The following is a 15,224-nucleotide window of genomic DNA, read 5'->3' as shown; positions in this document are numbered from 1 at the left end:
TATTTCAATACTTAATTTTGAGTATTACCAATAGAGATGATGTTAAGAAGAAGGTGCTTTATGGAATCAAAACCTTAATGAGTTTACTGTACTTATCTACAACTACGTGTTAAAAGCTGTTTGTATTTGTAATGCAAATCTATTACTTGTATCATTCAACACATTATTGTCACCAATGTCACAAATAATAAAATAATTATTATTCTTGCACAGTATACGAAGCCACCGCCAACCCATTGTAATGAAACAAGCAACGAAGAATTGAAGCAAAAGTTCTTTTTTGTGTAATGATAATGTAGTAAAATTTTCTCACTGTATTTTTGTTTTTATGTCAAGAGGTTTCCTACAATTTAAGGGAACTCTGTAAGGGTTTATCTAAAATATGTTACCAAGTATAATTTTGGAATATATGTCAAGAGATTTCCTATAGTTTAAGGGAACTACATATGTGTAATTATGGTAATGAAAGTCATTTGTCTACTCTGATCTAATTTTGTGCAGTTGTGTGCATCTTAAAACTACACTTCCTGTTGCATGCATCCTAGCTAGTTGAGAAATTGTTATATATATCCGGATACACCGTATACTCATAAATGTTTAATTCTCATTTTGATGATTTTTTTTTATTTAATCATCAAATGAAGAGCAAAAACTAGTCTTAGTTTAGTTAGATGTACGATATATCCGGGTATATATAACAAATTCCAAGCTAGCTAGTTAAGTATGCTTTCACTAAAACAAAGATGCACACATTGTTGGTATAGGTTGCCCCATCATCAATTCCTCTTACTAGAGGTGTAATTCGGACAATTGGTTCAAGTTTGGTTATGTCTGGCTAGTCGGGTTGAATTTGAGTAATGTCTAGTTCAGATTTAATTTGAATCAGATTAGTTTTGAATCGGATGAAATTGGTTCATGTTTTTGACATCTTAACCTCTTACACAAATTGTTAACATTCTAAAATTGAACGGACTACTCGTATATGTATTGTGATGACCATATAGGCATATATATATGTTTAGGCAATAGTTGAAAGTTGATTTCATAGACTTATTTGCTTATGCCAAATATCCTACTTCTACAATTGGTAGGTTACCGGCGGGTTGTTATTCAAATAAGTTGTGTTTTATGGTTTTTCAATATTACAACTCGTTCTGTACAAAATCAATCAATATCGAATGAATTGGTTAAACATTCTATTAAGGTGCCTGGTTTTGACTCTTCTATACGATATTCAATTTTATTCGACTCTTTTAATCACATTTAATCTAATTATGTAAAATTCAAAACGTTACAACACACTGTAATTAATTTAATAGAAGTAAAGGGATAACATTATCCGAAGATATGGAGATTGGAGAGAGGGGGGTAGCATGTTATGGGAACAACGAACGAAGAAGTGTCCAGCGTGGACAAAAGGACACGTGGCGGCGAGAGATAGCCTGAAAGTGCCAACAGTCCACATGTGTCAACATAGAAATGGAGTTATACACCTGGCTTTTCCACCCTCCTTTAACACCCCAACCTTCTGCCGCCCAGCAGTCATCACCCTTTTCTCTAAACAATTATTTTATTTTCCTCTTCTACCCCCTATAAAAACCATACATTTTTTGTTGCACCATTTATTCATCATATATCATCCTTCCTTTGTCAATAACAATATTATCATCCTAATATCTTATCATATCATATCATTTGTTATAAATAATATTTATATACATACTTATTTGTACCAAGTTATATAGGTTTTGTGTACAACGACTGATAAAGATCTGAAAATGAATTAAAAATAATCATCATCATGATGAGTTCACATAATAATATTGGTGGTGAGTCTAGTGGTTCTTCTTCGGGAGAGTTTGAAATAGCAAGGGTATTGGCGAATTTAAGGAAACACGATAGCGCCGCTGCGGCTGTGGCGGTGGAGGTGGAGGAGGAGATGAGAGGAAGTAGTGGCGGCGGCCGCAGCGGCGACTCGGTAGGACATCAAGGTGATGGTGGTGATAACAGTAACAATTGTTGGGGGAGTAAAGGGAAGCGGTGGATGAGTAATAAGCGTGTAAAAGAGTCTTCTTCATCACTTCATTCTTCTTCTCCTTCTGTTTCTCCTTTGCCTTTCGATCTTAACGTGGTACTTTAATCTCTCTTTTTTTTTTTTTTTTTTTTTTAATGTTATTGTTACATGCAATCTATGTTGCACAAAATTTAACAAGTTGAAATTAAATACGAGGTACAATAGTTATATGATAGGGACATAAGATGTAAGAGTTCCTCGTACTTTGTTCATATGACGGTTGCAAAAAACTATTTGTAGTAGACTAGTAGTCATATTGTAACAGTAGAAAGTAATAGGATGCCAAGTGGTTGTTTGAGCATGAAGCCATGAAGTATGTGGGCTCCAAAGTATATCGACTTAACATTATACAGTGGACACGTTTTGACTTTTGACACTATTTATAAATTTGACTTTAATTACTATTTGTGATTTATATATATTATATGATAAAACATAGTCATGTAAATTTTTACTAAATCTGTTTTAAGGAAAGTATAGATAGAGTATAGACATAGTACTTTTTCACCATGCTATCTTAATTAGTAAAAAAATGAGTTTGAACTTGTGACCTCAAAAAGTAAAAGAATTCTCTTAACCTTTAATTTTTTTTCCTAAGAGTTAACTTGTATAGTTGAGATGATTGACATGTAACTATGTAAGAAGATCTAAGGAGTCGCACGGGTAACAAGTAACAAGTGAAGTCTAGTTAGTTTGTTTGTGTAATCAAGATTTAGGTTTAGGCCGTGTTTGGTTAAAAGCTGAAAGCTGAAACTGACTGTGTTAGCTGATTTTGAATAACTTATTACGTTAACTGATTTGACTGACTTATCATATTAGCTGATTGTATAAAAGTGTTTGTTAAATAAGCGATTTTCTAAAGCTGATTGAGTATGCAAAATGACCAATAAGAACAATGATATATTTAATTTTGAAGGATATTATTACACAAAAGATAGATATATTGTTAGATATATTTACATGCTATGTATATATTATTGGGCATATGATTTACCTCACAAAAAAAAAAAAATTAAGGCAAATTTATTTTTATTTATTTTTTATTTTTTTGGTTAAAAAAAATTAATGAAAGAAAACTAAAAGACACAAAACCAAAACAAAGAATATTGAGGCAAAGATAATTGAGAAGACTAACCTTGAGATCTACTATGAAATAATATGGAGTGGCAGTGGCTTGGGAGTGAATAAAAGAAAGTGAAATTAAATTGTGCTAGTTGTAAATTTGTGATAAGAGTTGGGTAATAAATAAGGGGCAAATTTGTAATTTAGCTCATCCTACCAAATCATCTCTTTGCAAAACGCTGCTCATGCCAACTTTTTGTAAAAGAGCTTATTTAGGCAAATCATCTCTTCCAATAAGCTTACCATCAGACACTAGCATTAGCTTATTTGACTAGTCAATGAGCTAAAGCGGGTCAAATAAGCTAATTTACTCCTAATAAGTTGTTTGCCAAACACCCCCTTAGTATAAATTAACTCTTATAATTGAAAGATTATAGTGATCACAAGATTTGGACCTTTTAGTTTTAAGGGCCTGTTTTGATTAGCTGAGCTCTTTATAAGAGAAGGAAATTAGGAAGTGAATTGATCTGAAGAGAACAGATCTTAAATGACGTTCTTTCTTTATAAATCCAAGATGAAAAATGAGTAAACAGTACCAAAATCTTATCTTTTAAACAGGGTGTTTCTAAGACCAAAAGTTCATGTTCATTAATAACCAGAATATGAACAGATATTAATATTTTGCACAAAAGAGCAAAGGTGTACGTCTCGCAGCCATAAAATCAAATAGGAAGATCAGAAAGAAATCAGAGACAAGATAAGATTGATATACCACGACCGCTAATATTCATAAAAAAAATTTACATCATGATTGATGGAATCAAGATAAAATATCATAGAATCAAATTTAAGTTATTATTAATAGCATGAGTTGTAACATATTGCTTTTTTGGAATATGCACTTTATTCAATTATTTATATATATAGGATCTTGCTAACGAACGCCCCCGAGCGTTGGATAAGCATTTTAAATCTTACCCAAATTGGTATTAATTTGGGAAAGCATGATAAAATCACGCGTCGATCGGTGTAATTAATGTTAATTTTAATTTAATCTTTTTACTTTTAACTAGCTTAGCCAACGCCCCCGGGGCGTTCGTTAGCCTTAGCCATATGTATATAATCCGTATTTATTTTGGGTCTTACATGTTAGTTCAATAGCAAAAACACACACAAACAGAATGGAAAAAAAATAAAATAAATTTGCGTACAAGCATTAAAAGCATAACATGCTTCATCATAAAACCAACCGACTATAGGTGGAATAACCCACTATTGACATAATTGTTTTTAATCATCGTAATATATGACTTTCACAATTGTCAATGTACTGTTTAAAAAACGTTACTTTTGAAAATAATATTGAGATGAATCTGACAAATCCTATTGACTACTTCATAAGTATATCCCGGATTTTGCTTCTAATATGATAACAATGGTGTAAGAGTTTGTGGTAATTGACTACTCTACTTTCATCAAGGGTTACAGATTTTCTGACTACATAAATATATTCACTGTTTCTAATTAAATCTTGTTGCAGGAGTTTGTAGTAATTAAAGTTATTTTGCAACACTACGAATGATAGAATTATACGGTACAATTGTGCAAAACTGTTTTAACATGTTTTGTTTGTGTAGGATCAGCCTAATGTATTTCAAGAGGAGTGTCAAAGTCTTGATGTAAAACCTGAAAAGAGCTACGAATCCGCTGAACGAGTCCGTGTTTGTAATTCAGCACATAATACTGGGAGGTCTAGGCATAATCTGACTGAGGTATATGACAGAGGTCAAGACATAATGGTGATCTAATTAACCTTTACTTCCATGATTGTTTTTGACCGTAAATGGTGATCTAGTTTGCCTTTTTATTCACATTCATAATACGCTATATATTCTGAATGGTTTAGGCAGAGAAGGAAGCACGAAGAATACGTAGGATACTAGCTAATAGAGAGTCTGCACGACAAACTATTCGCAGGAGACAGGTATTTCTTTTTCCATAAGTATTGTAAATATATGATATTGTGCTATTGTGGTTTTGATCTCTAAATCTCAATTATTAACTTAATGTTTGTTTCAGGCTTTTCATGAGGAACTAACAAGAAAAGCCGCGGAATTAGCATCTGAAAATGAAAGATTAAAACGAGTAAGTAGCTTTGTTTTTCCATTTGCTTCATGACCTTGGTACAATAAGTGTATCTCTAGTTTCGGTGTATCTCCATAAACTGACATCGTTCCCTCGGTTTCTTAATATTCAAAAGAACAAGGATTTGGCTGTCAAGGAGTTTCAGTCTCTACAAACTACCAACCAAAAGCTAAAAGGACAGGTAGACATTTACAACATAACACCAAATAGCACAAGATTTTGTTATAAGCTTTTGATATAAACAAGGATATACTTTACATTTCATTAGTGTTATGCAGTTATCTCAAACATTAGGCTTCAAACTTGGAGAGAATGAAGGAGAAGCTCAACCATGTTGTCCCGATACTCATAACGTTAACCCTCATTCAGCGAATTGGGCACAGTTTGTGTACAAGAAGTTATCTGCAAGTCCCTTTGTAATCCCTGCATGTTTGCCGCCTTCTGACTTGAGCGTATCAAATTTAACTCCCTGCAGATTCTCTGAGCAGGATAATTCTCGGAGTATGAATGGCCAAAATATGCCTTGGTGTATATTACCCTGCCCTGTGTTCCTTCCAATACATGATATCAAGAATTTTTCTTCTTTACATATGAAAGATAGAGATGAAGGCACTTCAGTTGATTCTAATCATGTTCATAGTCCATCTTCAGATTATAGTCCATCATCAGTTATACGTTGCGTACACAACTGTCAGCTAGTTAGTCCTGCAGATAGAATAAGTAGTGGTCTTCCATCAACACAAGACGATTGCAGAAATGGTTTCCATCGATTCCCATTTGGATTATCTCTAGACGGAGGGGGTCAAAAGATGGTACCGTGTTGCTCAAGAGGTGATTTTGCTATAGAACGAGAGGATTGTGTCACACCGCATACTCTAGTTAACACGAATGTTTCTTCGGCAGCATGTGTAGAGTCTGCAAGTGCTTTAACGGAGAAAAGAAAAGAGCATGTTCTAAAAAAGAGGGAGAGAAATGTTGCAGGAGCAGAGGCCAGGAAAAAACGGAAGGAGCTGATGAAACTAAAGAGTCGCCTTCACTGCCAATTAATAGGATGATAACAAGTATCTGAGAAATAAGCTATTGAGCTTGTGTTAGTGTTTCTAACTAACTGATAAATTTTTTTTGTCTCTTGAAAGGATAAATGGCTTCTTTCCTCTCGGAACAATGCTCGACAGTAGAACTAATGCTGCACCTTGCTGGTTGAACCAGGCTAAAGTGTCTTGCAGCGGTTAGCATGGAATTACTTCCATAGGCAAATAAAAGAGCATTTTGAATGAAGAGCTTTGTATTAGCAAATAGCAATACCATGGTATTGTAAGCGTTTAATGGCTTACAATAGTTGGTATGGATTATGAACATTTTGTATGAAGAGTGTTGTATAGCAAAGACCATGCTTATGTAGTTGTTGCTCAGTTATCGGTTGTTCAAAGTAGCCGAGTATGTGACTTGAAGGAACTAGTTGGTTCCAATTTTTCTTGCATATGTTAGGAATTGTTCTGTGTAAACTCTGTTCTGTTATTAGATGTTGAACAAATTTTGCTATGTTGGTTGCTAAATCTAGACTACATATAACTATATATGTGACCTCCTCTAAAGATTCTCAGTTGTATAACCACGACTCGAATCTAGCTAAACCGTCTATATCCCATTTATGACCTCTCCAACCTCACCACATGCTCCCCAAGATGTACGATGAGGGTGGAAGGTGGAGTCTGCGGAGGAGCTAACCACCCTGACACACTCTCGTATTCTTTTGTTATTACTGATTTATTCTTAAATTTCACATATTATTCCGATGCTAGTTCAAATTTACATATGAAAAATAATGTACCATTAAACAACTAACTAGCAACCTACAAGCCCTCAAACACTACATTACTAATTCTAACTAGTTTCAAAAACCCGATTTCTCAATTGTATGCCCGGTAGATCACAATAGGGCTTCTAACTCTTTGATTAGAGCTAGACTCAACCCACTCTAAGAATGAATTATGAGTGTAGACTGTAGGATCCGACCAATCATCTAAGGTTGAAGAAGAAGTAGGATCAGTTACAGTTCCTTTCACCACAACATTGAAAGACCTTTTCTGTTGCGCTTTTGTGAATACCAAGAAATCAGGAATGACTTTGATAGACACACCCTTATTCGGCGATGTCACTTGGGCTTTGTAAACTGCAGCACCGTGTTCTACATAGGTTACAGTCCGATGAAAGACTCCTGAAATTCGTGTTACATTAGCAGCAAGTTGAAGGTGCATTGAAGGATAGTTTAGGCCATCAGCTCCAACCCCTTGTTTGAATTTTGAGCAGTTGTAGTGATTTGTACTGTTTTCAATTCCATGGATAAGGGATAGCGCGCTTTCATTGTAACCTTCAAAGCACAGGTACCGAATGTAATCCTTTGGTGAGATGTCGTAGACTAGGCCTGGATGAACTGCATCAACAGGGTTCAGCAGCCCGGCTCCTGAGTTCAATGGATCCTCTGAGCTATTACCATTCACAGGTTTAGCTGCAGTATGTACACAGAAAAACAGAAATCAGCATTGGTTTGTGATTTAACTAAATTATACAGCTAACAGTTTCTAGTAGTGAAGACTTTACCAGTGGTCATGAGAGCTGATTTGATGGCAGCAGGCGACCAGTCAGGATGGAATGTCTTAACATAAGCAGCAGCACCCGAGACATGAGGACAAGCCATGGATGTACCGGTAATGATGTTGAAGACATTGCGTCGTTTGTCCTCTTCGTAATCTGTTATGGGAGCCAGTTTTGAGAATGCAGCAAGAATGTCCATCCCAGGTGCACTTATATCAGGCTGTATCATTCATTTACACCAGAAATATAAATTTTTCCACTTCCAAAAATAGAGAATTATATCAATTGTAAGCTTGTTGTACATCTTGGTTAAATGATTTATTTTAAAATTTAAATGGTGCTTCTATGTACAATGTTTTCTATGCACGTGCACCACGTAAGTAAGTAATGCACCTCTTAGTCTCTCACAACTCCTGAAATATATCAATTTTGTGGGTCGGGTAATAGAATAAAAAAAAATAATAATTGACTTAGATCGAATAATGGTTGCAATATTGGTAAATTTGTTACCTTGAGGATGTTCTTAGCTAGAGTTTGTGGACCTCTTGATGAAAATGAAGCAACCATAGGAGCGTTTGTTGTATGAACAACTCTTGTTTTGTGTATTACAGCTTGTGGTGACCTGAAATTTCAATTTTATTCAACTTAATAAAATGCCTAAAACTCAAAATGTTGCATGTCACGCACAAATTAGACTACATTCAAAATTTAATTAATGTTAGCCGCTTAAACTTTTAAAGATTCTAATATGTGACCAATTGTAAAATTTTTAAAATAATACGAAGTACAATTTAACAAATTTACATGCACGTCATGATTAATTTTACATTGAAATGACTGAAAATCATACATATGAAAAAGGTATTGGGGTGTTTGGTAATTGGCTTTTTGCCTAGCTTTTGGGTTTTTAGTTTGGTCAAATACCCAAAAGTGTTTTTGGTCCTATTTGACAAAAGTAGCGGTAGCAAGTAACTTTTAGTGGTCGAGTGACGGATAGCTGTTAAGGTATCGAGTAACGGTCAATTAGTAGTGGGTAGAGATTAGCTGTCAAGGTAACGGTTGATAGTATGAGTGTTTGATAAAAGTAGCGATTGCAATATCAAAATATATCAAAATTGAAATAATTATTGTTTTAAAAGTAATAAAAAAAATTGTCAAATGCTACTATTTTTAACGTTTGAGAAAAGCTACTTAAACGCTACATCTATCGCTAACCGCTACTAGATCGCTACTTTACCAAACACTCTCAAATTTTTGGTAGTGTGTTTGACTGGTCAAAATGCTAACCACTACCTTAAACGCTAACACCAAACAGGGCCAAAATTATTAATGGTTGTGAGCTGTTTATTACCAAACATATTAGCCAATAGATAAAGCCAAACACTTTTTTAAACAACTGACTTAAACAACTGACTGAAAAAACTAATTCATACAGCTAATACTTCCAGCTAGTCAAACAAGTCAACAACCAACCGTCGATTGCCAAACAACCCCATAGCATATACTACATATAAATTAACGTATAAAAACGGTCAAAGTAGTATTCTGTACGAGTGAGAGTCAAGTCAAGTCGAGTAAACTTACTTGGTGGTGTTAATATATTGGCCAATGTGTTTACCAGCCTCAGCAGAAACAAAAGAAGCAGGGATAAGAGTAGTGTAAGCGGATTCAATGGGGTCATCAGCAGCAATGATGGCACCAGCTCCATGGGCTACACTCACGGTATAATCTGCATATGCATAACCCAAGCATAACAATATCTTCCCCTCAGCTTTTTTCTTCGACAGAGTATCTATTTCACATGTGCTGCCATCCATTAAAGTTTTAATTTCTTTAATTTTTCTAGTTGATAGATAAATAATTCAAACAATAATTTATGAATTGACTAGAAAAGACACAAAATGGAATTAGAATGGCTCGAGTCATTACTTGAATATGATTTGAACTAAATTCAATTATGAGAATGTTTTATATACTTTCTCTGTTTTTTTTTTTTAAAGTGTCTCAATTTGATCATGTAGTTTGCATTTGATCAGATATGTTTACCAATGTACATAAAACCAATAATATTTTGTATAAGGATAAATTATACAAGGTTGATATAAGGAAACTGTACTCACATAACTAAGGTTATTTTTAGGATACCTTATTAAAGAACCTTACTGTGTATTTTAGATCAGACCAAAAAATAAATTTTGATCAAATTAGATAAAAAAAAAAAAAAAAAAAAAAAAAAAAAAAAAAAAAATAGGTTCAAATCATATTAAATACACTAAGAAAGAATAAGATGAACTACACATAGTGCAAATGTTAAAGCAGGACACTAAAAAGACAAATAATAATGAAAATCTATTCAGTATTTGACAATATGAACTCATAAGTCATACCTTAGATTTGATGAAGGACTCAAAGTGCGGTTCAACACGGTGTCATTTAACGCGAAAATGGAGCTTGTCAACGGATACATTCTTTTTTCCGGAGAATATGTATTCACTGCTATCCCCTGCTCCACAAAACGGTCCAACATCATTAACATCTTATGCAACAAATAATACTGCATATTATCCTTTGATGTATAAAAGAACTAGTAGAATTTTCTTAATTGCCTTAATTCATACCCAATTAATATTATAAATAGTTTTGGCGGGAAAATTTTTATAAGAAGTTGAAACGTGTATAGTGACTTGTTTTAGTAATTAAGAGATGGTAAAGATAATAATGTCACAACTAAGCTAGTATAAGGCAACCAATTGGCGGTTGGTGTAGCGGTGATTGGGACTACACTTGGTAAGGAGGACTCGTGTTCAATCCCCCGCAACAACAATCGGGAGGGGACAAGAACCTAATCACCCAGAACTGATCCCCAAATCCGGATTAGCGCAAAGGTTGAACCGAGTGGAATACCAAAAAGAAAAGCTAGTATAAGGCAAAGAAATAAAGGACTTACATCGAATTTCAAGCCATTACCAAGCTCTACCAAAGTCATAAACTGTCGATCCAAATTAGTAGCAGCAACAGTCAAAACCCAAGGAGCCACATTGCCTACAGTCCCACTATAAGGCCCGTCATTTCCCCCAGCACAGACTGTCAAAATCCCCTTCTTCATGGCGTGAAACGAACCGATGGCTAAGACATCTTTCGAGAAGTTCCTCACAGGGCCGCCGATGGAGAACGATATGATATCGACTCCATCAGCAATTGCATCGTCGAATGCAGCTAGGATGTTCGTGTCCGAACACCCTACACTGCCACACACTTTATACATGGCAATGCGCCCGCTAGGTACCCCGCCTCGGACTGTTCCCTTAGCTACTCCGTATAAGCTTGCTCCCTCTACGGACCTCCCTGCTGCTGTTGATGCTGTGTGTGTTCCGTGCCCTTCGTTGTCGACCGGGGTGGGTTCCATTCCTGTGTCTTCTCCTAGGTTGTAGTACCTTGCTCCTATCACCTTCCTACAAGATGTAACTTAAGCATGTTAAAGAATTGACTTTAACTTAATATTTGACTCTTATTACAATATTTTCCCTCCGTTTCATTTTTCAAAAAATTAAGGCAGCTAATGCGCGCGCCATAACTAGTCATATTCGAAATCTCTTTCAGTTAGGTATTATATCACAAATTTAGTTATTGGCAAACATGGTAGCACGATGAAAGAAAATATATAAACAATAATTTAAGGGTATAAATGTTCACGCGCTATTTTTAAGAGTTTTTTTTAAAGGTAATTATCATTAATGAGGGCAAAATAAATAAATAAATAAAATTTTAAAAAAAAACATTTATATGGTATAATTGTCCACACACTATTCATTATGAACAAACTTATACTCCGTACACATTAATGAGGTTATATATTTAAATACATATTTTAAAGGGTATTATTGGCATCACGCTATTTATAAGAGTAATCTTGTACGTTTTATAAGGTAGGGATGCCGGATGCACATAAACACGCATATATTTGCAAGAAAATAAAATTGACCTGTTACATCCGGTGAAATTTTTGCCTGTATCACATTTTCCTTTCCACTTGGTTGGGGGAGGACCATATCCTTCATCATTGAAGCTTGGTGCTTCAACATAAATCCCTATTAACACATAGCAAGTTTGTACGTGCCATAAAAGTTATAAGAATGTCATTTAAACAAAAATGAATCAAACAAACAAACATAAAAATAAAAAATAAGAAGTAACCTGTGTCCAACAGCCCCACAATAACCTCACTTTCTCTTTGAAGGTTACGTTGCTTCAAATTTTCAGGCATTCCCAAGAAATCCCATGATCTTGTTGTGAGAAGTTTTCGTATTGTGCTTGGAAATACCGATACTACATTGCTTTTCTCTACATTTCTCAATTCATCACGAGTGTATTCCATTAATTAATATATATATGTGTAACAATATATGAACCACACTAATATACCTTGTCGGACATGAAATTAAAATCAGTCTACTAATATGAATACTATTTAGTACCTGATAACCTTTGTGCCTCACTAGGCAATAATCTTGCTGCAAATCCATTAAGACTCCTACCATAGCTATGTATCTTAGCTGCCTTGGCCACACTTTCACTGATTTTTTCAAATGTTAAAAAAAATGTTTCTTATTAATTAGGTAATTGTTTATAATTGTTGTTAATATATTATTAAATATATTAGTAGAGAAAAAAGAACATACTCTCCAATAGTTTCAGCAAGCAAATTGTGATGATGCGACTCCACTGTTAGTTGTTCAAGTCCGCTTGACGACTCCCCCATGTATACTATGTAGGGCTATATATTATATCAAAGTTTGTCCAAAACAAAGAAATTTGAAACATGTTAGTTTTTTTATCTCACTTTTAAATTTAATTAATTTTGTTTAATGGGATTTATATGAATAATAATGGTTTTTTTAGACATTGTAGTTGGACTTGAATTTTAGTGGTGTAAATTACTAGTTGTTCTCTCATATGTTTAGTTGTTAAATGTGAAAAGCTATTAAAATGCAAAAGATTCCCACAACATTCATATATCAGTATGTAAAATGAGGAAAATAAATGCAAGTGATCAAAAATTGATTGTTTACGTATTTTGTCACTATTTAAATCTTTTTTTTTTTCCGTTTTATATGGACAAGTAAGCTCAGCATCCACTAATTTCTCAACTTTTTAAGAATTTTAAAAGCATTTAACAAACCTACTAAAACTTAGATATTTGTACCTAGTCTTTCTCTTTGTATTTTACATTATGAATTTTAGAAATGGGTGACATTAGTAAAACAAATAGTGTATATTTAATTTGTTTACTCCAATAGTAAAGTAATGAAAACAAAAGGAATACACATGTGGAATTGTACTTCTTTACTAATTACACATTGTTAATTTTTTTTCAATCCAACACTAATTAAATTAATGACATTTAGTGTTATATACAAAGTACAATGTAATGATATATAGGAGAACATTATCAAATTAATAAAAAATACTCCTTCCATCCTCAAAAGTTCGACCCTTTTGGCCTAATTTTAGTTCCAAAATGATCAACCATTTGCATTAAAATACCTACCAATTTACAACAATATTTGTGAAAAGTTAGCTTCCCGGTCCATATAAAATTTTGTTTTTTCATGTACTTTTAATACTTTCTCTCTATTTTTTTACAAACCCACTTTTTCACTCTATTTTTTTTTACAAACCCACTTTTTCACTCTATTTTTTTACAAACCCTATGTAAATTTGTCTTTCCAATATATTTTACTTCTTTTTATTTAATTTTCTTAATACCCGCGAAATCAACCTAAAAGGCTCGTTTTTTCGGGGACGGAGGGAGTACATAAGAGTACTTTTGAAAAGTTTTCGCATTAATTATCAAATAAATTGAAATTAACTATGACTACACTCCTCTTTAAGGAGCGAATTGACAAATTACTATGGAGTACTTCCAATCACAAGGAAAACTTTTTAATAATAATACGAAATATTTCATCAAAGTGATACACAATCTAATTAAGCATTGTGAAATGTCTCACCAACCAAATGCAAAAGAACTTAGCTTGATGATTATGTTATAGTAGTAATTTTTGTGTTATCACATGTTCACATCAGTCACAAGTACATACCTTTCTTTCATTATTGTCGTTTAAACCCTTGATCAATGTAACTCCAACATTTATGAAGAATAAAAGAAGAACAAACTTGTTCATTATTCTACTCTCAATCTCTTACTCTTTTTCTCAATAAACTCACACAATTAGGAAAAGTGAGAGGATTTGTTTATGACTAATTAAGTATTGATATTTTGATTAAAAAAATGGAATAATGGTATTTATAAGAGTTGACGAGGCTGCTGATCGAGTAGAATCATCTTTCCTCAAAAAAAAAATGAAAGTTGAGTTAATCTTGGCTTTCATTCAGGATCGTAAAAATAATAATTTACTAAAATGAAGAAATCAGTCTTCCCATGCACATCGGAAGGACTGTTTCAGAAATTGATATTTGCTAACAATCAGTAGTAATTTGTTGAATGTGGCCCATAAATCTATTACTTCATCTTATTACGGAGTATATTTTAATACTTTATACTTCTTCCGTTAAATAATATTACAACAATGGATTTTTTATAGTACTGTCAAATTTCAAACCGAAATCGTTTAACTACTCGAAACAACCGAACCGATTAAAAATCGAAAATCGACCCAAACCGTATTTATGTAAATCCGAAATCGAACTGATCCGAATAATGTCAAACCCTATAAGAATCGAACCCGTTAATAAACTGAACCAGTTCTAAACCGAACTGAAATCAAACCGGACCGAAAAAGAATCAAACCGTTTGAACCAAGGTAAAAACCCTTTATACCAAACCGTTAACAAATTGCAACCCGTTTGCACCGAATCGTTTGTAAACCGAACCACTTACATACAAATCGAACCGTCTATAAATCAAAATGTAATTTGATGTCACAACAACTTATCAAATCATGATTATGACATACTTCGTATCAATTAGATGGTTAAATAAGAAGCAGCTCATAATCTAATAGTAAAACAATAATAACACATTAATTAATGCACTAAACTTTTATAATCTACTTCGTAATAAACTAGTGAAATAACATGATATGTATTTACAAAATCCATGAGAATTTGTACATAATATAATGCCTAAATATGAAGTGATGAAGTCTCGGCTTAATATAAAACTTGTTAACCAGCAAAAGGTTAGCAAGTACGATCAAATTTCCAACCAAAATCATTTAAATGCCCGAATCCAAACGACCCGATAAAAAACCAACTTTTTGAAATAATAAACCGTTCCGAACCATATTTAGTAAACGCGAAATGAAACTGATTCGATTAACGTTAA

At 33.6% G+C, this 15,224-nt stretch overlaps 2 protein-coding genes across 2 annotated transcripts; one reads left to right on the top strand and one right to left on the bottom strand.

Moving 5' to 3' along the window:
• The first annotated feature begins 1,573 nt into the window (after positions 1-1,573).
• On the top strand, positions 1,574-6,336 carry LOC145611145 (uncharacterized). The gene is made up of 6 exons (XM_081666407.1): positions 1,574-2,131; positions 4,774-4,908; positions 5,043-5,120; positions 5,216-5,281; positions 5,397-5,462; positions 5,560-6,336. Exons 1-6 carry the CDS (start codon positions 1,802-1,804, stop codon positions 6,334-6,336), a joined length of 1,452 nt encoding a protein of 483 aa, XP_081522533.1. The 5' UTR covers positions 1,574-1,801.
• An 855-nt stretch (positions 6,337-7,191) lies between these two features.
• On the bottom strand, positions 7,192-14,061 carry LOC145624780 (subtilisin-like protease SBT4.15). Its single transcript, XM_081677869.1, has 11 exons — positions 13,978-14,061; positions 12,556-12,650; positions 12,352-12,449; positions 12,071-12,217; positions 11,859-11,964; positions 10,824-11,328; positions 10,264-10,379; positions 9,461-9,682; positions 8,387-8,498; positions 7,883-8,096; positions 7,192-7,790 (listed from the first exon to the last, which is right to left on the bottom strand). The coding sequence occupies exons 1-11, from the start codon at positions 14,059-14,061 to the stop codon at positions 7,192-7,194; spliced, it is 2,298 nt and encodes a 765-aa protein (XP_081533995.1).
• Positions 14,062-15,224: the final 1,163 nt, after the last annotated feature.

Source organism: Chenopodium album, chromosome 3, assembly GCF_948465745.1.
Source record: "Chenopodium album chromosome 3, dcCheAlbu1.1, whole genome shotgun sequence".
Taxonomy (NCBI): Eukaryota; Viridiplantae; Streptophyta; class Magnoliopsida; order Caryophyllales; family Amaranthaceae; genus Chenopodium; species Chenopodium album.
The sequence above is the reverse complement of the archived record's forward strand: the minus strand, read 5'-3'. Positions and strand labels throughout refer to the sequence as shown.